Raw genomic sequence first — 27,431 nt, forward strand, 5'->3', positions numbered from 1 at the left:
ACCAGTGAAATCCAGAGGAATAAAATCAAACTCAATGAACTTATAACAAGCCGCCACCACATCTGTTACAAATATTTTATTCAGACTGGAAGGTACAATCTCTCAGGGTTACATAGTCTAGAGGAAGTAAAAACTGCACCATGCTGAAATGGCATCTATGTGATTTTATTGAGTGGAGATGCTTGGCCTGAAATACTCTAAATGAATTTGGATAGCCTTCTGCTTTGACTATACATATATATCTCTCTCTATCTTAAAAAAACCCAACTTTTGCACAGTCTGTATGGAATCTGCACAAAGAAATACCTTGTCTCTCTTTGCTCCAGTTATCTGCTTTTGTATGTAAGCTGCTTCCGGTTCCAGTGTATCCACAGAGGTGCAATAATCAGACCAGCCATATAGCCAAAGGTAGCTCCGAGGGAACACGAAATGGGCCATACCTGAGGGGAGAACACAAGGTAAAAGCAGACAATGAGGAAAATGTTTGTGGTTTTTTTTGTACTTCGTGAGCACAAATTCTCAGTGTAATCTAGGTACTGAAAGAGTAGTCTTATTCTACTTTAAAGCTTGATGTGCTTTCCTAAAAATGCCAAAAGTGTAACAATCATCTTCATGAACACTAAATGCTGTTGTACAGTTTTTAATTAATATGCATTAAAATGTAACCAGGCTTCTGGCTATTGCAGACTTTAGTTGAATATTCCCAAAACTATGTGAAAAAACTTAGAAGTATTTATATCCCCTGAAGTGTTCAGCTAACCTAACTTCCTGTTCTGCTGCACACGTTTGGTAACCTACTGATTTCTTGGTAATTTCTCCTTCCAGTCTCTCATGGCATTCTGAAACTTCGAGAGGTCTGTATAAACGAACTAATATTGAAATAAGGCCAGAGACTGAGATGGATGGAGGGTTTTTCTTTCTTTTTTTTTTTCTTGAAAAGTAGGCAAAGTGATGAATTTCCCCCTGGCTAGCAGTAGGGAGGGAACATAAATTTGGAATCTGACTGAACATCTTGCACTCAGTTCAGCAAACATGCAGTAAGCCACTTATGTTAAAGAGAGCTTTAATTATAAGCCTTATTTCCTAGTATAAGAACAGGGAACTGACTCGATACAGCTGACTCACTTTCACAAACCATCTAGTACTGAGGCAAAGAAGTAAGGGGATTCTCCCCCCACCCCTTTTTTTTAAAAAAAATTGGTATTGATTTGCAGGGAGGAGTGGCCAAAACAAACCTTAACCAGTTTATCCTCAGATGTAGTTTGTATTACCAGTCAACTACATACTGCATTTGATGAAAGTCTCAACTGAGCTGGTCATTAAAAGTATTTATTGTAGAATAAACTGAATTCCCATCCCTCTTCAAAATTCTCCTTTGCATTTTTTTTTTTGCAAGGACAATTTTGCACTTCCTGCTGTACAGTGCATGTTCCTGAAGCAAGTGCAGACTGCACTCTCCTATTTTTTAAATTTTCAAATTAAGGGGGATAATTCCACCTTCTATAGTATTTGAGACTGAGAAATGCACTAGACATTAAAGAAAATATCCACATCTCAGTGTCCAGCCTTCTTTTCTACTTCATTTTGACTTGCAATTCATGAATATCGAATTAACTTAATGGTACTGGTTCCTTCTTTCATTCATTTTCCTAGCTCTGATTCTTCTCTTTACTTCTTTATCACTTGGAAAAATACATCTATTCACATCCTGTGATCATGGGAATTTTAACTAGGAATAAGAGTAACGTATTTTGTCCTCTGCTCTTTCATCTTCACAGTCTCCTCAGCTGTTTCATCTTCACATTCCTTAGCATTTGCAGTTTTATATATTATTTGGAGGTCTTAAGGAGTGTAGCAAAGATGACTATAAACAAGGTGCCTTAGGTACTCTTTATTGACCTTATTTCATTCTTCCGTTTCTGGACATTCTGTCTCTGCTACTTGTTTTTGTTGCTGAATATTTTGGCTGTTGCCTCTCAAACCAAAGACTTGCTTGTTTTCATTCATTTAACAGTGGTATTGTAGATCTTCTATAAAAAGCCTTGAGATGCTTTGGCATGGTAGGATATTATGTATATTTAAAACTCACATGAGTTTGTGGCCTTGGCTAAACTTATACTTCAGGTGGATCTTTTCAACTTTTAAATGAAATGTAATTAAGTTATTGCTAGCATTTTGCATATTAAACATGTCTAAAGGACAAAACAATAAAAAAGTCCCTGCAACCCCAGCTGCTCACTCAGTAACGTTCAGTTGGAAGAGGAGTCATACTTTCTTAACCACTGATGAAGTCAAATACCACTCTAATATCCACAAAACTATGGACAGAGGCTTCATAACTCAGTGGGTTTTTTTACATCGAATTCTCTGAGTGATCAATGATCCTTCATTAAATTTTACCTACATTAGGTGAATCTGTAGTTGCCTATTTCCTTTTCAGAAGTATAGGTAGATGCTGGACTCCAAATTTTCCATGTTCCCTTAACTAGAGAGTCAATATCCCTGATGACCCATTGACCCGGTATCTTTTGGTATTTTGTGTATAGTGGGCAATTATTGTAGCTTCTTTTACCTGATTGAACTGCAACTCAACATGTTTTTTCCAATAGTTATGTAACTTTTAATATTAATTATGCCTCTGTGTCTTCCAAAACATTGAACTTTTGCTTTGCTTTTTAAAAATCAGTGTTACCTTACAGAAGTTTCAGGCTGTCTCGCTTAACACATGAGTCTCTGACCTCTGAAATCCAACCCTTGCCAATGGCAGCTGGCAAAGACAGAGGGCAAAGGGAAGAAACCATAAAACACTCCATCTCACTGTCTATGAATGAGAGACAAGAAACACCACCTCATCCCTTCTAGTGGCATAGAACAGAAGGGTACTAGGCCAGGTATTCATTCGTATTGTGCTGGTCATATGGCCGAAAGTAGTTCTGAAGGCAGTTTGATTGGTCTTCTGAAAAATCCCTAAGCACAGGAGTTAAAAGCCTGTACTTAAGAGCATTGCTGTCCTTATGCTGTTTTCTCTAACCCTCAAGGCAGGGCAAAAAACCCTAACAGGTAGCGATAGTAGTTCTGCACCTTTTATTCTTGACTGTTGGCCTTCATGCTACATATAACCAGATGCACCCATGGGTATATCTAAAGCAGCAAGTTATCAAAGTCAGATTAAGATGTGGCTCCTAAGCACATCAGCTGCACTAAAATAACAGCCCTTGCATATGCTTTTTGTCAGTCTATGAACTTGGGTTGCTTTATTTTGCATTAGCTGCTGGCCTCATTTTTCTGAGACCCAATCACCTTCTGCTGGACCTTTTTAAATTAATTTGACTTGCTTGATCAGTCTGCTTTGGCCCTGTCTTTCCTATATCTCTTAAACTTGGTTTAGCTTCCCTGACTTGGTATAAACTGCCTCTAAGTGATAAAAATCTAAGCAGCTAATACCCATCTGTCTGTTCTAAGAGATTCCATTCTGTTTGTTTAAAGTATGCAACTTGTAATACACCCCTCTCATCCCCTGAGAACGATTCAGCTCAGTTTCTCCTACTTTATGCTCCCTTCTGCCATGACGAAGCTGACATATCCTACCCTGGTACTGATGTCATGTCTAGGCTGAGGCAGCAGCAGGGGAATAAGATGTTAGGCTACATTGCCTAATTGCACTTTTTTTTTTGAGGGGGAAGAAGGTTGATCCGGAGAGAAAAGTGTGGGGAGTGCAGGAGACAGGACAGAACATTCTTCAGGAAACTGTCATGAAATGCCTTGTCTATCCCAGCAGCTGGGAAGCATCAGCTACCATCCTCACAGCTTAATACAAGAAAAGTCAGTTTACATATCAAACACATGCGGAAAAGGGCAATTTTAACAACCTGTATGTGGTTACTAGGAATCTGAACAGCAGCTCGGCAAAAACAAGTCTCCATTTACATGCTTAACAAGCACAAAAATTACATTTTAAGGGACAGAGCATGAGCGAGTGGTTAATGCAAAACAATCCTGGCTTCTGCTATTTGTTTAAATTTTCTTTTTGCCTTCTCTTTTCATCTGGCAGCAGGTATAGGACTGAACAGAGATTTCTTTAGGCTAGCTAAATAGACACTGCAGAACTACAAGGTTTCTAGTATATATTAGAACTCATTTTAAGAATAAGGACTCAAAATAGGAATTGCCAACCTTTCTGGACACAAATGAGCTAGTTTCCTCAGCGCTCTTTAGAACATGTAGGAACTGATGTGAGAATGCTTAGCATATTGCATGGAAAGCAGAGCATGTTGCAGGATCTCAGCAAGGTATCTAGCTCTGCTGTACTATGCATGTAGCTAGTTAAACCAGAATTCTGACTGCATGACAGTTTTGTCATCTATTACAAGCCTGTAACTTGCATCCCATGCAATGGGAATTACATAGACATTGATAAGGACATAAAGGCCAGATTCTTGTAGGTCAGAGCAGCAACACCCTAGTAAAGTTTTTGAAGATACTATAAAAGTTCCAGCAGTCAGCCGCTCACTTTATTATATGAATGCAAATACAGTGGGGCAATCTCCTGTACTTATTTTAAGTAAACTGGTCCCATTCTTCAGATGAGTGCTTTTCTCATATTCTTAACTCGATTTTTTTGTATGCTTACTATTTCAAAAGATCCATTTCTGACTGTTAATTAGAAACCTATGTAATAATTTGTTTCATGTTAAAACTGAATAAATGAGCACAATTACTTTCCCTCCTGTTTCTACCATGCCTTAAATTCCTGATTGTTTAGTCTGTACTGTCTTAAAAATTTCAGTACATGCCTTTAATCTATTTTGGTTGCATGCACATGTTAACTAAAAGTGTCTTATCACATCATACAGAATGTGTGTGTTGACAAGCGCATGCCAAGGAGAATAAAGTGTGAGGTTTTTTTCAGGCTGGCATTTGTAACTAGAAGTTGGTTTTGTGGATTTGTGTTCTAAAGTTATAGCAAGCATAACTGCTTTTGATCTCACCGTTAAGATTTACATTAAGAAAACATATCATTAAATAAACAATGATAACCACACTAAAGTGGAACAAGCTTCGGCCTCTGTTTAAAAAAACCCCTCAAACACTGGATATTATCCCTTCTACTCACATAAAGCAACTTCTTTTACAACAACACTTTCACGTAGGTAGTAGATCCAAAAGCAAATACAAGAAGGAAGCTCTCTGAGCTGTGTTAAGAATAACAAAGTAGTGTGAAAGTTTATAGTCCTATTTCAGCTTACTCGAGTAACCACCAAGAACTGTACACAAGATTCTCCAGATTATTTTCAGGTTACAAATGTCTGAGAGGTATCTAGGCTAATATTTACAGTCATATTAGCTAAATTACATGGCAGTTATTCAACTCATTTAAGTTATATCAGCACTACCTATTATGTTTGCAGTATCCAGTATAAAGTGGTAATACATCAATTTCACTTTTATCTAATGATATGAAAACACTGTAGGCAGAATATTGTTTCAAAGTCACTTTTTATCATTAGTAACTGGTACTACAGATAAAAATTATGCTACAAAGAAAACAGATGGATGGGTGGGCATACATACAGTAAACCCAGGAGCATGTTTAAAAGTCTGTTACCAGAACATGCAATAAACCCAGGAACTTTACAATTTCCAAAATTCAGTTGTTGTCAATGATGAATGGGGTGTCTGGAATACTAGTTCCACTGCATATAAAGCATGCTGATAAGGTTTTGGTCTTTAATTACACCATCTTATTCTGCAACTAAATTACCTCAGGCCGAGCAGAGAAAGGATGTGTCACGATGTGTCTAATAACACCTAAATGATCTCGTTCTGTTTCAGTGGTGGTATGCTTTAAGGTGCCACTTCTTAGAGGACACATGAAGCCAGGATCCTAATCACACATGGTTATTAAAAGTACACCATCAACTTGAAATAGGCAATCTGATAAAATTGTACAACTGTAATGAAGAAATTATTTTCTATTTCTTTGCTAGAACTGTCCTAAGTAACCGTAACCCTTACATAGCCACTGTGCATCAGAGGGCTAGAGGCAACTAGAGATGGATGTACAACTCTTTAAACCTTTTGAACATTGTCTAGAATAGCCTTATTTAAATGGTCATAATTAAGTGTTGCAAACTATTTTAAAAATTGTGTAAGAATTAGAGAGTAATCTCAAAACGTTGGCAAACTTATTCTACCAGTCTGACACTTGTAATAAACTGAAATATGTCTTGCAGAGTAAGTCTTGAAAAGTTTGGGGGTGGTTTGTGTGTGGTTTTTTGTGTGTATTTTTTTTTTTTAAATACAGAAATGTAACTACTATAGTTACTAACTTGCATTCCTGTAAGGCAACTATCTTTACCTTCGTCTGAGATAGGCTTAATTCTGCAGACCTATAACCAGGAACAACCACAGAGCAGGCCTCCCTGACCAACTGTTTTGCATAGTTACAAAATAAATTTTTCTGAAAACTAGCAGAGGGGCAATAGGCATGGCCAAATAATATTAAAAAGTTACTTTAACAACAGAATAATGAAAAACAATAAATCATCATACCAACTGACTTTCAGTTATATATTTTATACTTCTAACACAAATGCTTTATATATTTTTCATTTAGATTATTCAGATAAACATTATTCAGATAATTAATATAATTATTTCCAAAGCAATATTCTGTTCCTATTAAGTAATATTCACTTAGCATAAAAGTTGTTGTATGCTAAAATAAATGCATTTTACATTATTTTAAAATGTAGACAGGCCCACTAATCTGAATATCCCCTGTATGCAATATTTTTCAAACATAAACATGGAAAAAGACTGAGACATCTGTATTTATCTCTGTTTTGTTGCGTGTCATGAGGTATGCATAAAGAACCAATATGTTTCCTTTAGTTTATGAATAACTCAGGATGAAGTAACATTTTGGTTTTAGCCATTAGCACATGAATTGGAACTCCTGATGATGAATTTCATACCAAGTTTACTCCACAGAAGTCTGAAGTACTTTGAAGTAAAAACAAATTCTAGTGAAAGACATACAAGACATTGACATCTAATTTTCTTATCAGGTAAGATATAGGTAATGGTACTACAAAATTATCAGCTTCTACTAATATATCTCAACCATGATGTAAAGGGATGACTACCATATAATTTTTCAGTTCTTCTATTAAGATTGCAGGAGAAGATGCTAGTCCCAATACAGACAGCTGAGGACTGGGAAACAGATAAGCAAAAAAATGAACCTAATGTTGCCCTCAATTGCTCTTTCTTTTAAGGCCACAAAGCAGCAACAAGGTGACATCAGAAGAACAGCCATATGTATCAGTGTGGCAACTCAGACAACAGGTGCCTTATAGGAAAGTGCAGGCAGCTTGATTCAATACTCTACTAGAATTCCAGCATCCTCAGTACTCTCTTTCTTTCCTTCAACCTCTTGTTTGCTTCAGGTGAGTGACTACAGGCCATTTTCATTTGAAGCAATTTCTATGAACAAAACTGACTTCACAGAAGTGGCTTTACATACTCCACTCTCTGAACTGGACTACAGTCAATTTGAAAGTAGACTATAGACACTCTGAAATTGTCTACAGTTTAAAGTGTAGACACTAGATTTGATAAAGTGCTAAATCCTGATCAGGTGGAAAAATACACCAATTCAAGACATAGTGCTTAACTTTTCCTGTGAACCTCAGGTTATATTAGATTGTTCTAACAGAGCTAAATCAATAGCAATAGCATTTTTCATTCCAAACTTATAGTGCATTTCTGCACTTGCTGGTTGTCAGGTGTTTTTGCCAACTTCTGACATTTCAGGGCTACAAACAGAGCACAAGGGCAGCAGCAGCAACCCTTTGGTTTGCTTTATCATGTGATATTTCTCAACTATTGTTCACCCATCCAATTCTTCTAGTACCAATTTCACCTTGTCTACAACACTCCTTAAATAATGAATTGTCTGAAGCTTAAAGGTATAAATGCAGCTGTGTTTCTATACAGACACAAACACTAACCATAACCAATAGAAACATCAGAACCAGATTTTGCAACAAGTAGGCTTAAAGGCCTTAACACTGCTCTCTAAAATTATAATACCACTTTAGTCTTGCCCATATAAGATGATTTAAACCACATTTTCTGTTCTAGAGCAGAACCATTTCCACTACAGATTTTAAAAAATTGTTTACAACAAAAAGGAAAACAATCACTAACGAAACCTGTTCTTATCTCAAAAGCTGGTTTTGAGTCCAAAGACTAAGCTATTCTGTTTGAGTCCCTTTTCGGATCTGAGACAGGTAAATCCAAACTTGTAATCCTCAAGCTCTCTGCTTTTAGGCTAATATGAGAAACAACTGATGTCAAAAGCGTGACAGCTTAATACTTCATTCATGCAGATGCCTAGAAGTAATTTGGTTTTGTCTGGGCTCTGATTACTTTTAAGCCTACATTACAATCTACGTGATTTTTTTCAGACCTTGCTTGGGACTTAATCTGTAGGTGTTCCGCAAGCATACCAGCTAGATTAGGTTATATACAAAACACTCACAGTCCATGTCTTTTGGGGGGATTTTTTTTTTTTAATAAAGAACCTCTTCCTGCAATTGCATTATGTACAGGTATTTTTATGTTCAATTAAGTCGGTGGTTAGAGATCAGTCACTCAGGAGATAAGCAATCTGCACTAAAGATTTTCTTCCCAAACTAAGCAGATCTGCAACAACAGCAGAATCCTTTATGAGGGCCATTCTTCTTTCCCCTGCCTTAGGCTGAAGACAACACAGAAAGCACGTCTCCTCTTTCATTGCTACAGTGAAAGAATCTACTCTGAGCTTCTGTAATCACCTGACATACGGTAGCAAAAGGAATACTCTTGCAAAAAGGGTTTTCATTGCTAGTGCCCAGTGAACTTCAGAAGAACAACAGAAATGTCTCTTGGCTCTGAAGATTTCTGAGACAGTAATGCAGAGCTACTACGTGCAGCTCAATACCTGTGTTGTTGAATCCATACTACTCAGTGGGGATAGAAAGACAAAAAGACTCACATCAACTGTCGCATGAAGTTCAGTGTTTCCAGAGAACCTGATTCATATGTATCTCAGCTTGGCTGAACTGGGAAGCAGTGTTTCCTGGGCAACTATTGAAAGTATCCTGGCCAGGACACTTTTTTTTTCCCTTTCCTTCTTCTGTGCCTTGGTGACCAATATTTAAGAGATCACCTTCACAAAAATATTGAATTATCAACAGGTGATTGAAAACTTTTAAGAGTTGTGAACAGGATCTCTAACAAGCTACTTTAAAGAGGTTCATCTCTGCCTTGAAGATTTGTTACCATTTTGGTACTTCACTGTGTTGCTTTGCTGAGATAATTTGACTATAAAAACTACATTACATTTTAAGAACAACTTCTTTCATTTTCCCTTATACAGCAGATCTTAAAAAATTAGCACTTAAAACTGCAGTTTTCAAAGACCGCTGAAGGGGCAGCCTGCAGGACTGATAAGCAAACTTCTCTACGGCTGCTCTTGAATTGCTCACATGATGATTAAAGTAATGATCAAGCAGTTCAGACCCAAAATGGAAAGCAAGATTTCTTCCCCCACCCTACTATTTTAAACCCTCCAAGGTAAAAGGTGGAGAAGTAGGGATGGGGAAAAATGAAGCAAACTTTAGGGAAAGAACACAGGAGCAAATGCTCTGGATCTAGACACAGGAAAATTGCTTTGATACAGGAATTGATAGTCAGACTCTCCCCTGCCAACTTTGGTATCAGGACTATGTCAGAAATGAGGGTGGAGATGGTAAAGAAAAAGGGAACTGCAGACATACGGTTTCTGCTGCTGCCTGAATTCTCTGGGAAGTATTCATGCCCAGAAACAACTAGTGAGAAGTTATGGTATCTGAGGTTTCTGCAGATGCTTTGCTGTTCTGAGAAGTCAGATAATATCTTTTTATATGTCTCAGTATAGATTATAGAGCTTAACTTCCATCAGTCATGTTTGGCTTTTATTGACTTAGAAGAGTTTTCAAACAGAAAAAGCTGCCAGACCATTACCAAACCTGTGTCTCCTGCTATGGGAAGATGGGGGAATGGACAAATAAAGTAAAAAATTAACTGTACTTAAAGTATTTGTCTTAATCTATTAGAGTCCTCGTTATGTTAATCAGAGCCTACTGACTTAATTACTAAATTTTCCTTCTATCATTGGTGTATAAAAGGTGAAATTTTTATACACAGCATTTTAGCAAAGTCTGAGATTTGGGGAATAATAAAACCTGCCAGATGTGTCATGCCATTTTAAAATCCTAGCTGAGCAAGAAAAAACGCTTGCCTCTCATTGGAACAGGAAAGTGAGTAAGACTTTGCAAGAAGATACAAGATTGCACGTCAATGAATTCCTTGATTTTTGGGTTACATTCGTGTCCATCAACAGTTAACTACTGCCAACACGTATCTATGTCGAATTGACGATGAAACATCTTGCAAGAGTAAAACCAAGTGTTTTTAGGGAAGAAAACCTGATTGTTTTTGAAGTATTAACCTACTTCTCTATTACTTTTTAAAAAGAAATTTTAATATCTTATTACACTGTTGTAAAGAAAGGCTGGTGGCATAACAGCAGACTGTTAGCTACTTATGGAAGACAAATTTCCACTGCAGTTGTAAGCCACAGTGTCTCTACAGTATCAGAGAGAAAAGTGTGTTGCCTGTTATACTGATTTCTGAAAGAAACCTTTGAAACCATCTGCTTAAGAACAGGCCTGGTAGATACTACTCAGCTGAAAGCGTATGAGTTTGGTAACCTGAGGAAAGAAAATGGCCACTGTGGACATTTAAGAGAAAGCGTTACTAGTGTCATTTTATGGCAATTGCAGATTTTAGTTATCTTTAATGGAATCATTTCTCCATGCCAACAAAAATATGAAGAAAATGGCACAGACATTTGAATTTATAAAGACAGAATCTGCAATGCCAGCTTCACATTTTTTATTGTGCAACTACAAAGCTAATGCATGCCTGCCTTTGAAATCAGAAGGTAAGTTTTTAGTACAGTGCTTTGGCCACACCATCTCCACAAATCAATCCAAATCCATTTAAAATGCATTCTGTTAAGTGTTTTTATGGAAGGTAGATGGGAACTGAAACACTAGGAAAGCATCTTTCCTTCCCTACTCATAAACAATAAAAGCTACCAGACTGAAGGCAGACAAACTTGGAGCCATCTTCATCATTTCATGTTTCTCCTCCTGCTTGTCTAGCTTCTTACCAAAATACAGCTCTATTTCATGATAAAATTTGCATGCAACAGACACTCATAAATCTATAACAAAGAACCTATTAAAAATGGAGGTAAAAATTTTGCATTTTACACCCTTACCCTGTAAGCACACATGTTTCCAATGACTTTTTAAATATTTGGCACAACCCTTTAGGAACAGCTTATGACTAATTCCAATATACCTCTACAGTTTCAGAGCAACTTTGTATAGCGTGCATATCCAGAAAATTAGTATTTTTATATTTATGAAAAGGTGTACATACTAACCTGCCAAGGCCGATCCCAATCAAGAGGAATAGGAAATGCTCCAAACCAAGCTCCAAGTATACTGCACATGGTAGTAATCTGTAGACTGCTTTCCCAGATGGACATAGCTCTGTAAAAACAGTGTGTTACAAGATTTCAACAGCAGCAGAAGTTACCATGTCAGAATGTTAGATCTGATTTCCCTCAAGATTTTTGAGACTACAAACAGATATAAAAATCCATGTATTTGATAAATAGCATGCAGGTTTCTTCTAAAATATATAAACTACATGTAAAATGTAAGTTGCGTATTTTAGCTTTAATCACAATCTTTCTATACTACACATTGAGGAGATTTTTTTTTCCCCCTTGAGATGTTTACTGCAAAAGCTAATTTATTTTACCTGGAAAGAGAATCATGGAATCATAGAACAGTTTAGGTTGGAAGGGACCCTAAAGATCACCTAGTTCCAGCCCCCTGCCATGGGCAGGGACACCTTCCACTAGACCAGGTTTCTCAAAACCCCATCCAAACTGGCCTTGAACACTTCCAGGGTTGGGGCATCCACAGCTTCTCTGCGTAACCTGTTCCAGTGCCTCACCACCCTCATGGTGAAGAATTTCTTCCCAATACCTAATGTAAATCTACCCTCTTTCAGCTTATAGCCATTACCCCTTGTCCTGTCACTACATGCCCTTGTTAAAAGTCCCTCTCCAGCTTTCTTGTAGGCCCCCTTTAAGTACTGGAAGGCTGCTAGAAGGTCTCCCCAGAGCCTTCTTTTCCCCAGGCTGAACACCAACTCTCAACGTGTCCTCATAAGAGACACACTCCAGCCCTCTGACCATCTTTGTGGCCCTCATCTGGACTCGCTCCAACAGGCCCATGTCCTTCTCATGTTGGCGGCCCCAGAGCTGAACTCAGTACCCCAGGTGGGGTCTCACGAGAACAGAGTAGAGGGGTAGAATCACCCCCCTTGACCTGCTGGTCATGCCTCTATTGACCTTGAAACGGTGCTTGACTGAGCAAATGAAAATATCACGAAACTGTGTGCATTGTAGGGAGAAGCAGACACGAGAGGGTAGCATGGAATTGTATGGAAAAGCACAAGCACAGTCACAAAGTACTCTATGGTGTAGACATGTTACTATTTGATGACTGTGACGATCTGAAATTCAAAATAGAAGTCCACTATGTGAATATTCCAAAGCAAATTTCCATCAGCTGAAAAGAAACACTGCAAATAAATGTAACCTGCATGTTGCAGCCCTTGAACATTGCATTCAAGTTCAAGGACACTAGCTGCAGGATAAATTTATTGCACAGTAAAGAACTCTTGCATTGCCAATCATGGCACATACCATATGAGATGTTAATGACTTCAGTTCTCAGTTTATAGCTTCCTACCATTACTGATTTCAAAAGTTTTGGAAAAGTTAGGTTTCTGTTTAACAGATAAGCATTTATTGTTCATCAGTCTACCAGGTGATTGCTTTGCTTTTCTTAAGCCATGAACATTTAAGTACTTGGTACCAATTAAGAAACAAGAACAGCAGAAGTTCAGAACACAGTAGGGCACAGTTCTGAGACAGGAGAACAGGACTGAAATCACTGCTCCAAATCAGTAAGGTAAGAGATCTGAATCTTAAGTTTGCTACATCTCAGATCATAAACACAAACCGAGCTTCAGCTGACAGAAGAAAAAAGATGTGCATTTTTATGGCTAGAAGACTAGATGGATAACAAACTCTGAACTTGACATGTGCTGTTTCGGTTGCATGACATGAAAGCTTTAACCTTACACCTTGTTTTGAAGAGTCTAAAATTTCTGACTTTACTGCTTAGTACACCTAACTCACTGCTGCATTTGGTATTGACCAAACAACTCACAAGTGTAAACCAAACATTTTTCATTGTTTGCAAAATAAAGGTCATACAGATTATAAGATTTATGGCGCAACATTGACATTTTGGACAGAACTGTTTCTTCTACAATAACCCCATCCCTTTAACTTACAACACTCCATTTCAATTCACAATCCTACCATCTTGAGATTTTTTTTTAAAGGGAAAGGTCCCAATTTAACTATAAAACTGTTTAGGATTCTGCACATAGAAAATGCTTGTAAATTCTTTTCAGAAGCTGAATAACCGAGCGGAGAGCTGTTAGGCAGCACAGGGAAGAGAACATTCACTACAGCCTTAAAGCAGTGAAAGAGCCAGCAGAATATACTGAGGACTGACTGAGGTACATTTATACCCCACAAGACATCTTATCTGGTAAATCTATACACATACTGCTGCACCATATGGAGATACCAGACTGAGTCTAAAAGCAAAACAACAGAATTAGCAAGGCACAGTACCCAAGTGAATAACTGCCATTGGTAGTTTGGCAGTTTGGCAACCATTTGAGCTGCTAATTCAACCACTCTGCCGCATGGATGCTGGCTACTCAAATACAACCTGACTTGTCCTCCAACATTATCCCGAAGGAGCAATGCTTTGATTAATCTCTTCAGGGAACGTCACCCATCGGGATTTTTGCAGGTATTCTTTAACCCATTAACCCATTACATAAACCCCTCATTTGCATGAGGCTAACAACTGCAGCAATGTTTACAAACTTTGAGTTTTATAGGTTTCTTTATTTTTTTACTATGCTTAAACTACAACTAAGATCATTCTGCAGGCAAAACTAGCAATATTTAAGATCACAAATAATCACTAGTGGCACAAAGGCTCTTTAAAGCCTAAAGTAATTATTTAACCCATTTAAATAATACAATACATTAAGTGCTGTTTTAAATAATGTTTGAATTAAGAGGTTAGCTAACATAAAAGAATTTACTAAGACAGCTCCTGGCTAGACAAGATCTGGAATTTTGGGCTGCGGCAGGACTGAAATGCTAAGCAGCACTTAGTATTTGATGATGCCTACCTTTACAAACGACATTTCCAAGTCTGTAAGAGTATGCAGTTCACAAACAACTGATAAAATAGGTGAAATGAAAACTGGAAGAAGCCCTAAAGTTATGGTTTTATACTAGTTTTTTGACAAGCTCCAAATAAAATCTACCCAAGTGACATAATTGCTATTGTACCAGAAATTTCAACACAATTACTCAGACTAGTGTTTTGAAATAAACAGTCCCCAAAAGGAGCAATAAAAAAAAAAAAAAAATCAGCAATTGAAAGCTGATTTCTTGAAGGCTTTTATGCAGAAGGCTGTTTCAGCCAACAATTACTGAAAAGCTATTTAAAGAATAGTCACCTGCTTCCATTAGTGCCGATAACCCTTTCTGTAGTTTTTATTTCCCTCTGTCTGCTTACAGCAGCACATGATAGCATATGATCAGTGCCGTGACATTGGTCACAACTCTAGATGTCAGAATACGGAGTCCAGAGATAGCTGGCATGGGCCCATCCCTTCCCAAATGCAGAATTAGTAAAAAGAGCCCTATTTACAGCCTACTTAGAATTGAAGTTTTTATGATGTAGAATACACAAACTTAATTTTCTCACATATTTTATGTGTACATAGACTATAAATATGCAGGTAAGAACAAATTGTTCAAATTTCTTAAGTAATTAAAAAAAAAGAAATCTATTTGGTCCATCAAATCGACATTTCCAATTCAAAAGTGTACTCCGTTTGAAAACGTGGAGCATGTGCAATTTTCTGAGCTACAATTGTGTTTCATGCAATTGTTTCATGCATAGAAAAAAACAACACCTCGTCTCCACACTGCCAACAACTCAAACTTTATAATACAAACAATAAACCTGCAGTGTCACAGATTACATGTTACCATGAAGCAGAATATATAATCCACCTCCTAGAGGCATGGGCACTTAACGACTGATCTTGTAGTAACCTTATTAGAAGTGATATTACTAGCAGTGACTGCACTTCCAAGTGCTGCAAGTAGAAACAGAGAAAGCTAAGCATCTCTGCAGAAAAAATAAGCACTTTGCAAGATTTTCCCAAAAATATTTAAGTCAGACTGACTCAGTTGTACCATAGCTATTATGATGTAATAGATTACATACAAGTTACTTGAATGTAACTTTATGAATAGTCCTATGACAAGATGTTACGCGCATCAGTATTTTCACACTAGACCACCTAAAACATAGCAGAAAGCTATCCGGAGCAGTAGCTACGTAATTAATATCTGCTACTTATTTACACTTGATACATCAAGATAAACTTTCTTTTCCTAGATGTCTTTTTCTGTCTTTCTGCAAAAACAGTAGCACAAGCAGATTTTGATCTTGGAGATACTGCACAGGCAAGTAAGAGTAACAAAAATAAATGCCAGTGGTTACCTAACTCGAAATTGTATTCAGATATTTTTAAAACACATTCCTTTTTCATACTAAGCTATACATTTAACCAGACTTTCCAGCTTGCTGTTCCAGTGCAATTCAATTTGCTAAACTCTTCTTTCAAGGCAAACAGCTGTGTTGATCTTGCCAAAGCATCTTTTTCCTCCATTCAACCAGTCCCACCTCATTCTGCATGGTTAAGTTAGAGACAACCTTTAATACATCATGTCTACACTCAGCTCACGCCTAAATTCAAGATGTTCCAACTCATGAATGAAGTCAAATGAAAAAAACACAGGATTATTTTTAAAGGAGCAGCTTGCTACAATCCATACAAAAATTTGCTACAATTTTTCTTTGTAGTCTATTTTCATACAAAGGCTAGTCTAAATAAACATCATTATTAAATAGACATTTTATTCAGATAACATCACATGGCTCACTAGTGAGAAGTATGTACAAGTTGTCACAGCAAAAACACCAAAACAAGACAACTCTTTTTCCTATGCAATAATTGTACTGAAATAACATTAAGGTCTGGACTAGGAAAGAAAGAAATTGACAGGCATTCAAAACCTAACCTGGCACAGAGACAGACTGTTGTCAAACATCTGTTACTTCAATTCAACTATTATTTCCAGTTGCAAAACCTCTGAAGATGACTAAGTGAATCAGCAATGATTTGTTTTGGCTAAACAACTCCATGCTTTTATTAAAGTATATTCAACCATTCCACTGAAATTAAAAAACCAAGCATAACTGACTCGAATAATGATTCAAGATATTTTTCAGTAAACTGAGACAAACCATAAGTCAACACCTGAAACTACTATAAAAAGTCTACTTTTGTCCTCCTCTACAGAAGTATAAACCAAAAGTAACTCCATAGGTCAGCAGTATTATACAGCTTTCCACTTTCTTTTGAGATGAGACCTCACCCTTATAAACTATCAAAAGAGAATGAATGCTACCATCTTATTATTAAATCTGAAGCATATGTGGGGCAGCTTTACATTTCAGCATACCAGTTTTTCAACTATCCTGTTATTTACTGAGTGAAAAAAGCAAAAGAGATAGAATTACTTCTGAAAAATACATTATCCTTGATACATGCTAATGTCATGGCTGTCACTGAGGTGAAAATCAAGTAAAAAGGCTCATTTTACTTTAAACATACTCTTGAAAAAAATTAATGCTTGAAAACACAGATACTGAAAACAGCTTTCTTTGAAAAAAGAGCATGGGTAAAGATTACATACTTAAGACCACAGTAAATTATATATCATTTTCACCATTATGTTCAAAGTAAAAATACTGTTAAAATAGCATTTGTTTTGGTTTGTTTTTCCTACTTTAGAAGCTGTATTTACAAAGGTACTGTTGGATCATGTGCAAGATTCTCCCTGCACAGCTCAGTCTCAGGTCTCCTCTTTATTTGACAACCATCAAACCAGACTGCACAATGGTTTTACACCAGTAAAATGCGCATTTGAAACTTTACTTCCTTCAAACACACGAAGTGAGATTTAGTGTCTGGACACCAAAAACAAAAAGCCAGTTTTCTGAATCAATGTCTTCAAAATAATTTTGTCAGAAAAGCTTTCATAAGCCCGTAATTACAAATATGAAAAACACCCATAATGCAGGAAGTTTACCTTTCTTTAAATTCCATGATACAGTGTTTACATCAATTCTGTCCATTTCTGTTCTGGGTAAAATCAGAAACTTTAGAGTAGAACTTACCCATTTTTACTAAATACCCTTATCCACGCTTGTACGTTTGGTCCCAGCACACACAAGCATTGTAAAGTAGTAAAGGTAGACAGGAGAACTGCAAACAAAAATGTCTCAGTCACTGACCTACAAAGGAGGAACATTACAAAATTAAGTGAGGTAGTTACTAATTTTCTAACAGTTCCAAGATTTAGGAAAAAAAACCCAAACCCTCTAACTCAACTTGTGAAAATATACATGCTTTCTTCAACCTCATGTAGAATAATAAAGTATTTTCTTCTTACTCTGTAGAATAGTAAAGAAAGATGGAAACAATTCTGGTATCTGTTTGTTATCTCAACAAAGACTGAAATGCAGTAATGATTTTAAATGCTTGATACCTGTAACATTTTAAAAAACACAGGTGTATCTCATGTAGAACATTAGTTCTGAATTGAAGTATGCTTGGATATTTACTTCATTCTTCCATTTATTTTCCTAGATTGATGTTGTGGAAGCAACCATGAAACTAAACTACATGATGCCATTGTTAGTCAGTAACTTAGTATCTCTCTCAAAAATCAGGCTGCTTCATGCCTCTCTTTTTTTTTTTTTCCTTTTTTAATCATTCCTAAAAATTAAAACACTAATATCAAAAGGATGAAAGATATGCAAGATGCATGTTTTAGAATCTTATGTGGAAAATGACTAAATGAAACTTGGAAAATGTTTGTACCCATATGTTTAACATTTAATATTATTGAGTTGTTTGTAACTGTCTTGAACAACACATCTCCAAATATACAGAAACTCTAAGAGCCAGCTTCTAAAAAAATAAAACAAACAAAAAAACCACCAAAAAACAAAACCAGCCACCCTTCTTCCCCCAGCCAGGAGCTTATCCTTTAACTTCCAATGTACCACCACACATACAAGTACTTATACCAATATCTGCAAGGAGAACTGCCCCTTAAAATGTTTAAAGATAGGGTCTTCTGACTTACTCTATGAGAGGTGCTCCGTAAAGAACAGTAATCACATGAAATAGTATGCAAGACATGAAAAAGTATATACAGCATTTTAGAAATCTGGATATCTAAAAAAGAGTAATAAAATATCAGAATAATGTTTAAAAGAAAAAAGTAACGTACATAGTCTATATCTTATCAATAGCGTTGTACTCTACCTATTTCTTTAATTTCAACTACAGCACAGTATGATAGTAGCATGGCATATTTCAAAACAGTTTTCCCTATGTTTAATACTTTAAACAATTAATTAAAAATGATCACACTCCCTCTAAAAATTTTTCATGCACCCTATTATAATAAGGCAAACATACAAAAATATAACTGGAAATGACAAGATAAACAGTGATACTTTTATTGGATATTTTTACATTTCTGTTTTACATCTGAGTGTTATGTCCATTCTTTAAAAGGCATCTTTTACAGAAAGTGAAAAAAAAAATTTAAAAGCAAGAAAATATGTAATATAAAAAACCCCATTCAGAATCAAATGTAATACTTAAAATTACATGAAATAAAACCCACTACATTTTGAACTTGGCATCTTGAATTCTAAATCCATTTCAGAAATGTCCACAACTTTCTGTAAATCTGCAAAACACATATAATTTTCTATGAATTTAACCAACAGTTTCTGGCTACTCACTATATCATATAGAAGCATAGCCACTTGATAAAGAGTTCTGGTTAGGTCTGTTTTGATCAGGTCACCAATGGAAATCCACAATTTCACTTGAACACTTTTTTTTTTATATTTATTCCTTATGCTAGGCTGGGATGATATCTCACCTAGAACATGAAGCCTGCTTCATTTTTAAATCACAGATAGTTAAAATACTCATTTTCCATAATGACTGTGTATTTCACATCCCCCCCAGTCAGCAAAACTAGACAGAAGCTTTGCATACAAAGATACTGCTTTCAGGGGTGTTTGCTTAAATGTTTAAGAATCACCACATCAGAGCACTAAATCTTGTCTGACTCAGCAAGCTGGGAGTGCAAGACTATGCACCTGACTTCAAAATGTTGGTGTACTCCCCTACTCCTGAACAAGTTGTGTGCTGCTCCAAATTCGCTCTGTTCAAACTTATTCATTGGGATTCATACATTTAATGCTCCCATTACAAACGGTAACTACAAAAATTTCCCCCAGATTTAGATTCTTCTGTATGCAGATTTCATCATTCAAGGAAATGTAGCAATTTTAATACTTTTCCACGTAATTTTTTAAAGTTTAGCAACCTTGTTTAAATTGTAATGAGCTAGTCTCTCTTTTATGTCTCAATTTCTAAAAAACTATTTATTTTCCTTTAAAGTTATTAGAAACTTATAACTACACATGAGAAGAGTGTTTCTTCATAACGCTGAAGGTCAGGCCTCGACTATGAAATAAGTTCTGCACCAATTTAATTTTGCTGATTTTTGCCACCATGCAAATTGTTGGAAGATCAATACCAGGGACTCCAAACAACAATATATTGGCAAGAAAAAGGAAAGGCACAGAATCACTCACCTGAACAGGTTATTTACAGGTAGAGAAGGTTTATCATCATGAAAATATTGGAGAACTTATTTCAAAAGGTGCTACACTCAGCTCATTCATGGAAAACAAGAATTCACCACCAAAGATCATCTTCTTTTTTTCTCATTTGGTTATTTCAGTGAAAGCATTTGCTTCCCTTCATATTGTCTGGTAGCAATTTAAGAATAAAAATCTTACCTTGTGAGCAAACGAACTTCTCTTAGGAGACAGATTTGGTTTAAAGACTAAGTGCAAGATTATATTAAGGGTACTAACACATACAGAACAAATACACAGCCACACAAAGTGTGTTCCCAAAACCGTGAATCCATCCCAGAAGAAAGCCGGAACAACCGCTGTCAGAATAATTGAAAAAACACAGAGGAGGTTGGCAGCCAAGAGCCTCCTTATTTCTGCTTCTTTCATTGTGTTCCCTATTAACCGGCCACCTGCAAGAAAGCAAGTCGCACTCCGTTACCGAAACACAGCAGAAGCACTACAAAACAAGATTTTTCCGAGTCACAAGACGCAAGGCAGAGGTCTGAGCTTAGTTCGGGGGCGAAAGTGATTATTTTGGGGCAAAAGAGTGTCATTCGTTTAAAAATCAACCCCAAACCCACGGACACAGCAGCACTGCGCTAGGAGAGCAAGGCGAGCTGAGCGCTCGCCCCGAACAGGCAGCCCGCCCGTGCACCGGCACCCCTCACGCCACCGAGCGTTCTTCCTGACAGAGGGAACCGCCTCAGCCCCTTCCGCGCCCGGGCCGGGCTGCTCCTCACCGCTCCCTCTTCAGCCGGGAGACAGCGGCAGGGCGGCCTCCTGACAGGCCTCGCTCGCCGGCACCGGTCCCGGGCCGCGAGAGGGGGGGAGGTGCCGGGCCGCCTCTTACCGCAGCGTCCCCGCCGGCGCAGTGCGCGCGCGGAGGCGCCCGGCAACGGAAACTGGCGGCGTGCGAGCGTCAGTTCCGGGGCGGGGCCGGAAGTCGCTGTTTGTTGTGGTGGGGGCCGCCATGGTGTGCGAGAAGTGTGAGTGCGGGTGGCTCGGAGGAGCCGTCCTTGCCCTCGGGGGTCCCTGCTCTCGGGGGTCCCCTGCCCTGCCCTGCCCTGCCCTGCCCTGCCGCTGCTACGGGTCCTGGGCTGTATAGGGCGGGCTGTAGGTGGCGGTTCCGGGAAGGCCAGTGTGAGCTGTCATTCTCCCGCAGGCAGCGCTCGCTGTAAGCATTAACGCAGTGCAGTTTTAATTTTTTTCCTTTGTAATGTTTCCTTATATAGGTGAGAAGAAACTCGGTACGGTAATCACTCCCGATACGTGGAAGGATGGTGCAAGAAACACGACAGGTAATCTTGGGGAGGTTTAACACTTGGTTTTCAGGTATCTTAAAGCCAGTTAGGCACCTGAGCTATCTTATAATCTTAAGGCTAAAATTTGAAATAGTTGATCCATTTAATTTTTAACTCCTGTACTTTCCCTCCCATGCTAATTTAATGCACCGTGATTTTATTTACCCTGAGCTCTTCCGTATTGCACCTGTCTGGCTTTTTTCGCCTTGTATGGAATAACAATACACAAACAGAGCGCAGTACGAAGTATTCTGTTGTCCTGTGGTTTAGTGCTGTGCTATATGTTTTATATCTCTGTGACTTTATTTGCACATCTATAAAAGCTGTAAACTAAGCTTTTTTAAGTATGCTTGGAACTGGGAAGTTTATTGGTTTGTGATTTTATTCTTTTTTAGAAAGTGGTGGCCGCAAGTTAAATGAAAACAAGGCATTGACCTCAAAGAAAGCAAGGTTAGTATTTAATACTGATTTTGGCTAAAAAAGTCAGTTTGCTGTAACTGAGGCCTGTTTCCTGCATATCTGGGTAACTGCTCAAAACTTGTCCAAAATACAGTTTTTAAAAAAAAATTAAATTTTGTGGGGATTATGACATTTGATTAGTTGGTAAAAGTATGTCTATACATATTTCATGGGTACTTTCTGCTGAATCATAGAGCGTGGGCAACTATTTTATTGCAGTTCTCACCGAAATTGCTAGGTTTGATGCTTTTGTTAGGAGAGGAGCCGGGAAGGCTTATTTTCTTTGCTAAGATTGCCAGTACAATCTCTTGAGCATTTCCTTGATGTGCGGGGGACGTTCTGTTATGCAGGGAGGCAAGGAGCTGCTGGAAGTTGTTTAAGTTCAAAATAGTCTACTATCTTAATAAAAAGGAGACATTTTTAGTTCTGCTTTTGTTACATTTTTGTCTGTAATGCAAGAAACCTCTCTTAATAAGGAAAGTGGGAGCTTTTCTGTAGACTTTGTATGTCTCTTTTCTAAATTATAGTTTTTGCTGGAGTTTCTGTCTGTGCCTTCTGGCTTAGACGTTTTAGGATGTGGCAGAGGAAATACTTTATTTCAAGGTGTATAAATAAAATACTTTCCCTTTTTCCCAGGTTTGATCCTTATGGAAAGAACAAATTTGCAATATGTCGGATTTGTAAGAGTTCTGTCCATCAGCCAGGGTCTCACTATTGTCAAGGATGTGCCTATAAAAAAGGTGAGTTTCACTGAGTACCAAATTACCCCAGTTTGGTTTGAAATTAGAGCACAAGTGGAACTCTTGAATTTGTTTCGCCTTACAAAGAGAAGGCTAAGATGAGATTTAATTGCTGTCCTCAGGATAGGTGTAGAGAAGATGGAGTCAGACTCTTCTGAGGTGCACAGTAATAGAATAAGAGACAATGTACGCAGGTTAGAATGTGGAAAATTCTAATTACATAAAAGGAAAGCAGTTTTCCCTGTGAGGGTGGTCAAGTATTGTAATAACAGGGACCCACAGAGGTTGTGGAATCTCTATGAGAGGTATTCAGATCTTGACTTGAAAAGCCCTGAGCCAACCTCATCCAGGTCAGCCATGTTTTGAGTGGGGCAGGGCCAAGACTAGAGACAGCTGGAGATTCTTTCCAACCTAAGTCATTTTATGATTCTGCTTCTTCTAGAATGTTTCTGGTATGTAAAGTAATAGAATTGGAAGAATAACTGTAAGCTTAATCTTGGCAATTGTATAGAAAACTCATCTAGCAAGTTTGATTTTTCTTAGTTTTAAAAAAACCTTAGATTTTGTAAAACTCAGTTGCTTGCTGCAGTCCCTTTTCTGCTCCCTTCTCCCCTCTCCCCTTTTTATAATAGCTAAATCTAAAACTCTAAACAGTGGTCTCAAAAAAACAAACAAACAAACAAACCCCACCCAAAAAAACAAACAAAAAAACCCCCAAACACCCCAGACCCATCCACCCCCTAAAAAAACCCCACAAAACAACCAAAAATCTAACTTCTGATCTTGGTAAAGTGATAGACTAGCTTAACAAAAGTAGAATACTTGGGGAATTAAAGGCAAAGAGAAAAAAATAGTTGTAAAAGCAATTAAGTAAGTGTCTCTGAAAGCAAATCATGCTCATGGTTGTCTTTGTGCCTGCATGTATTCTTACGCATCCAGTGGCTAAACATAAGCCATTGAAAGGTTCATTTCTCTAAAAGAAATTTCTGGTCCAGTTGTGAAGACGCTTGATGCATTGTAAGTCAAGCTTGGCTTAAGGTGAAACTGAAAAATGAAAAAGAGTATGATCATTGTCCCTAGAAAGCAAGATATAGCACTGTGCAGTACGTAATATATAAAATCTTCCTGTACTTATGCGTTATGTGTGAATGACTGCACTGAAATTCTGCTTATACCTGGAAGTTTTCTGTCTCCCATATTCATAATAAGTCTTCAGTATTGTTAGAAACTGTTCAAAAACTCCTGAGGGGAAAAAAAATCCATTTCAAGCAAATTTGATGGAGAGCCTTGGGAATATAAAACTTTTACTAGTCTTGTGATTTTGAGCAGGTAAGCAAAAGAGCTCAAACTTGTAATTCCTGGAGGGGGAAAAAAGCAACATGAACTCAGTTACATTAATACCAAGGAATCCACATAGCACACAGACATGGGGTGAACCAATTGTTTAGATGTAGAGCTACAGCTAACCAGTAGTAAATTTTATTTATGAAATTACTTTAATTGTTCTATAAATGTGTACTGTGTCACTGAGTCAGTGGTTTAGCAGCCTGCTGTAGAAGGGTTGCCTTTTGTAGTTGCTAGATGCTCACCAGATGGCTGCCTGAATCCCATATGGTAGAACCTTGTTTTCTGTCTTAAACTTATGGCTGGTTTGGGTGGGCTTCAGGATTTCATCCTTGTCTGCTTGTGTATACTTCCAGGTTGAATCTGGTTCCTTCATAAAATTCAAAACTCTTAAATGCTTTAGGTTCTAGTTCTGACCATCAAAGACGTGGTTTTGGCATGTTTCTTGAAGCAAATGCAGTCATAAGGCTTAGTGCTTCAACTGTTGCGTATCTCTGAAATTGAGAGGCAATCTAAAGTTAATTACTCCTCAATTTAGACCTGAAGTGAACAGCCTGTGGGCTGGATTTTGCTCTCCAAAGTAAATCATGTGGCATGTTCCCTGCTGTTCTCTTTCCTAATGGACTCTTAGATATTTGTCCCGTCACATGATGTCAATATATGGAAGTACACGATTTGGAGAGAGTTAACAGGAATAGTTGCCACTTGACATTTTTTTTTTGTCTGCTGATGAATGGTCCTGTAAAATGAGATGTGGCCCTACCAGCCAAAAGATGTAGCACCTTTCTGCTTTAGAAGAAGAGGGAAGCATTGAGACAACCTGCCCCTCTCCTCCTGCTGAACTTGTGTACTTTTTGCTTCTGTAGTCTTCTGACTTGCCACTCTTCGGGTTTAGGTCAAAGTCCTCTGAGACATTAGTGGTCATGTTCACTTCAACTCTGAAGTGTTCTTGGTGTCCATTGTTTCTCTCTTCTACTACTATATAAATAACTTAATTCTATGAATTGTTCTCAATTGTCTGAAGCTCCTCACCTGTTAATCTTCCATTTAGCAGTCAGTTTGTTGGTGACTGTATTTTCCTAGCCTAGCTACTTTCAGTCTGTCTCAGGCCTTGATTTGGCTACAGGACTTACAAAGTTTAATAATACAGCATTTTTACCTGTTTGCCAGATGGGAGCCTTTCCTGGCTCTCTTCCAGTATTCCAGCAAATTACAGAGGCTTTGGGCAGTGTTGTGAATCATAATGCTCTCAAAATAGAGCTTATTTTTTTTTAATGGCAGTATTACACATATGCTGCAAATAATAATTTGTATTAGAAGTCATATTATTACTTCTGAATTTGCAATATCTGGTGGGAAAATTCACAGATAGATTGTCAATGAGAGCTCATTTAAACAATTTTTGAAAATTATCTCTACAAAAACATAGCAACTATGTTTTTGAAGAAAAACTTTAATGATTTTAAAATCCTTTTGTGTGCTTATAGGCATCTGCTCAATGTGTGGCAAGAAGGTCTTGGATACGAAGAACTACAAGCAAACTTCTGTCTAATTGTATTGACTAGTCTTTTAATGAACTTCTGTGTCTTTGTACAGTAATTTTTCTGTAAAATCATTTGTGAATATTAGTTTCTGGAAGATAATACATTTACTTGGAATGAGATGAGAGGTAAAGACAGCCTGATTGTTTGCCTAGAAATGTACATAATACTTGATTTTTGTTATTTTAGCACTAACATTAACTGATATTTAAAGGTAATGGTTTGCAGCAACTGATACAGTTCAAAGTGAATGAGAAGATCCTAGTGGATAGGTTGAAACTATGTTACCATCATAACACAGGTCTTTGAAATTAACACTTTTATTCTTTTGCCCTATCTTGAGTCTTCTGCTTGTCTGATAGTAATATTTTATAGATGTATAAAATAGGAGCTTGTATCACCTCATTAAAGTAGTATCTTCATTTAGTTCTATGCTTATAGGTATTTGTAATTACTCTCACCTCAAATTATTATGTCTTGCCCTCTAAGTATTGCTCTTTGGATTTTAATGCAATTGTCCTGTTGAATTTTGTTTCTGCCTGCAGTAGGGTTGGTTAAATCACAGATTGTTAAACTGCTGAAATCTGGTGTATTACTCTGCCAGTTCTTACTTTGGCAGTAAGACTAGCTATTCCCTTGTTAGCTTCTAAGGAGGCTTTACATACAGTATCTGGTGGCCCCAGGCAATAAAATAATGAGCATAAATTTCTAATGCCAGGTCTCAGTCTCATCATTACCTAAGGTAGTCTGGCTTTTAAATACTTGGTTTGAAACTGGCTCTTGAATTCTATGCTATAATTGCTTATATACATGTCAAATTTAAAGATCAGAACAGGCTGCCCTCTCTTCAGCATTGGTTTGATACAAGATTTGAAGTGAGCCTCTCTGAACATGTGAGGCTGAGCGTGGCTCTGCATTTCTTTTGTCCTTTGGTTAGTTTCTACATAAGAAAGCAATTTCTGTTATGGAGAGTAATAAGTGTTCACTGTGCATGCATTTTAAGGGAAAAGAATGGTACCCTTAATTTATGGTGGGGTTTTAACTAGACTTATTTAGTGTTTACTCCTCCCAGCAATCTCCTCTTGGCAATCTCTTATGCTTTTGCAACTTACTTTCAACTGTAACAGAAAAACTATCAATGGGAATTTCTCTGTGAATAGATACTCTCTGTTTTAGGTTTCCTTTTGTTCTCTTACCTATTACTGAGACAACTGCATGACTAATGGAGACTGAAAAATCGCTGTTCTTTCTATGTGTTAGTGGCAGAAAATAAACAATACTGGGGATATAGTTATTCTCTTTGCTCTTAGCTCCTGCCATGCTGTGGTTGCGCTGTAAGTAGCCCTTTAAAGGGGGTTGCCTGACATCTGTCACCCTTAACTATCCATTATTAAGCATTTGTCACCAAAGTTTCTTGTTCCAAATGTGTTGACATCCTGCAGTTGCTTAAATGGTAATTCTTTTCAGCATTTTATATTTTCTAAGAAGCTTTGTCAGGATAGTGGAATGAACTGGGTCCCCCAAAAGAAGAGAGGAATGCTGCTGCTTTTCATCTTAAAAGCTTCACCTACTTTAACAATTGAATGGAGGTATGTGGATTAGCTGGCTGGTGATAACTGGCAACCTGCAAAGTTATTTCCACATGGTTGTGGCCACTGGTTTCCAAACACATCAAGGAATTCTAATATTAATGTACATCTCTATGGCACATCCTTTGGATGGATGAAAAGAAAATGTTTATAATTGGCTTCAAGTTTTGCAGCAAGTGCTTGTCAGCAGAGTGTGTGGCAATGTCAGGTGGCAGATTCTCCGATATTCTCTGAACTTTTCACCCTTTATGGGTGTGTTCTATAAGATTGATTGATTTTTGCTATTCTGTGAATAAAACTT

The 27,431-nt window shown here is 37.5% G+C and overlaps 2 protein-coding genes across 2 annotated transcripts; one reads left to right on the top strand and one right to left on the bottom strand.

Annotated features, from left to right (window-relative positions):
* Window positions 1-322: 322 nt before the first annotated feature.
* Window positions 323-20,574, bottom strand: PIGF (phosphatidylinositol glycan anchor biosynthesis class F). Its single transcript, XM_009811771.2, has 5 exons — window positions 20,316-20,574; window positions 18,572-18,663; window positions 17,598-17,714; window positions 11,546-11,654; window positions 323-440 (listed from the first exon to the last, which is right to left on the bottom strand). The coding sequence occupies exons 1-5, from the start codon at window positions 20,541-20,543 to the stop codon at window positions 327-329; spliced, it is 660 nt and encodes a 219-aa protein (XP_009810073.2). The 5' UTR covers window positions 20,544-20,574; the 3' UTR covers window positions 323-326.
* Window positions 20,575-21,120: 546 nt separating this feature from the next.
* Window positions 21,121-27,346, top strand: CRIPT (CXXC repeat containing interactor of PDZ3 domain). Its single transcript, XM_059835371.1, has 5 exons — window positions 21,121-21,142; window positions 21,389-21,454; window positions 21,853-21,907; window positions 22,553-22,656; window positions 25,488-27,346. The coding sequence occupies exons 1-5, from the start codon at window positions 21,127-21,129 to the stop codon at window positions 25,550-25,552; spliced, it is 306 nt and encodes a 101-aa protein (XP_059691354.1). The 5' UTR covers window positions 21,121-21,126; the 3' UTR covers window positions 25,553-27,346.
* The last annotated feature ends 85 nt before the right edge of the window (window positions 27,347-27,431 follow it).

This window comes from Gavia stellata, chromosome 2 (assembly GCF_030936135.1).
Source record: "Gavia stellata isolate bGavSte3 chromosome 2, bGavSte3.hap2, whole genome shotgun sequence".
Lineage (NCBI taxonomy): Eukaryota > Metazoa > Chordata > Aves > Gaviiformes > Gaviidae > Gavia > Gavia stellata.

What these genes read in the sequence shown, in the direction of transcription:
- PIGF (XM_009811771.2), bottom strand. Translation starts at nt 20,543, where the DNA reads ATGAAAGAAGCAGAAATAAGGAGGCTCTTGGCTGCCAACCTCCTCTGT. An exon ending in TACGGAGCACCTCTCATAGA is followed by an intron (nt 17,715 to 18,571) that starts GTAAGTCAGAAG and finishes CCTCCTTTGTAG; the next exon opens with GTCAGTGACTGAGACATTTT. An exon ending in ATTGGGATCGGCCTTGGCAG is followed by an intron (nt 441 to 11,545) that starts GTTAGTATGTAC and finishes TTCTCCCCTCAG; the next exon opens with GTATGGCCCATTTCGTGTTC.
- CRIPT (XM_059835371.1), top strand. An exon ending in TGGTGCAAGAAACACGACAG is followed by an intron (nt 21,455 to 21,852) that starts GTAATCTTGGGG and finishes ATTCTTTTTTAG; the next exon opens with AAAGTGGTGGCCGCAAGTTA. An exon ending in TTGACCTCAAAGAAAGCAAG is followed by an intron (nt 21,908 to 22,552) that starts GTTAGTATTTAA and finishes CCTTTTTCCCAG; the next exon opens with GTTTGATCCTTATGGAAAGA.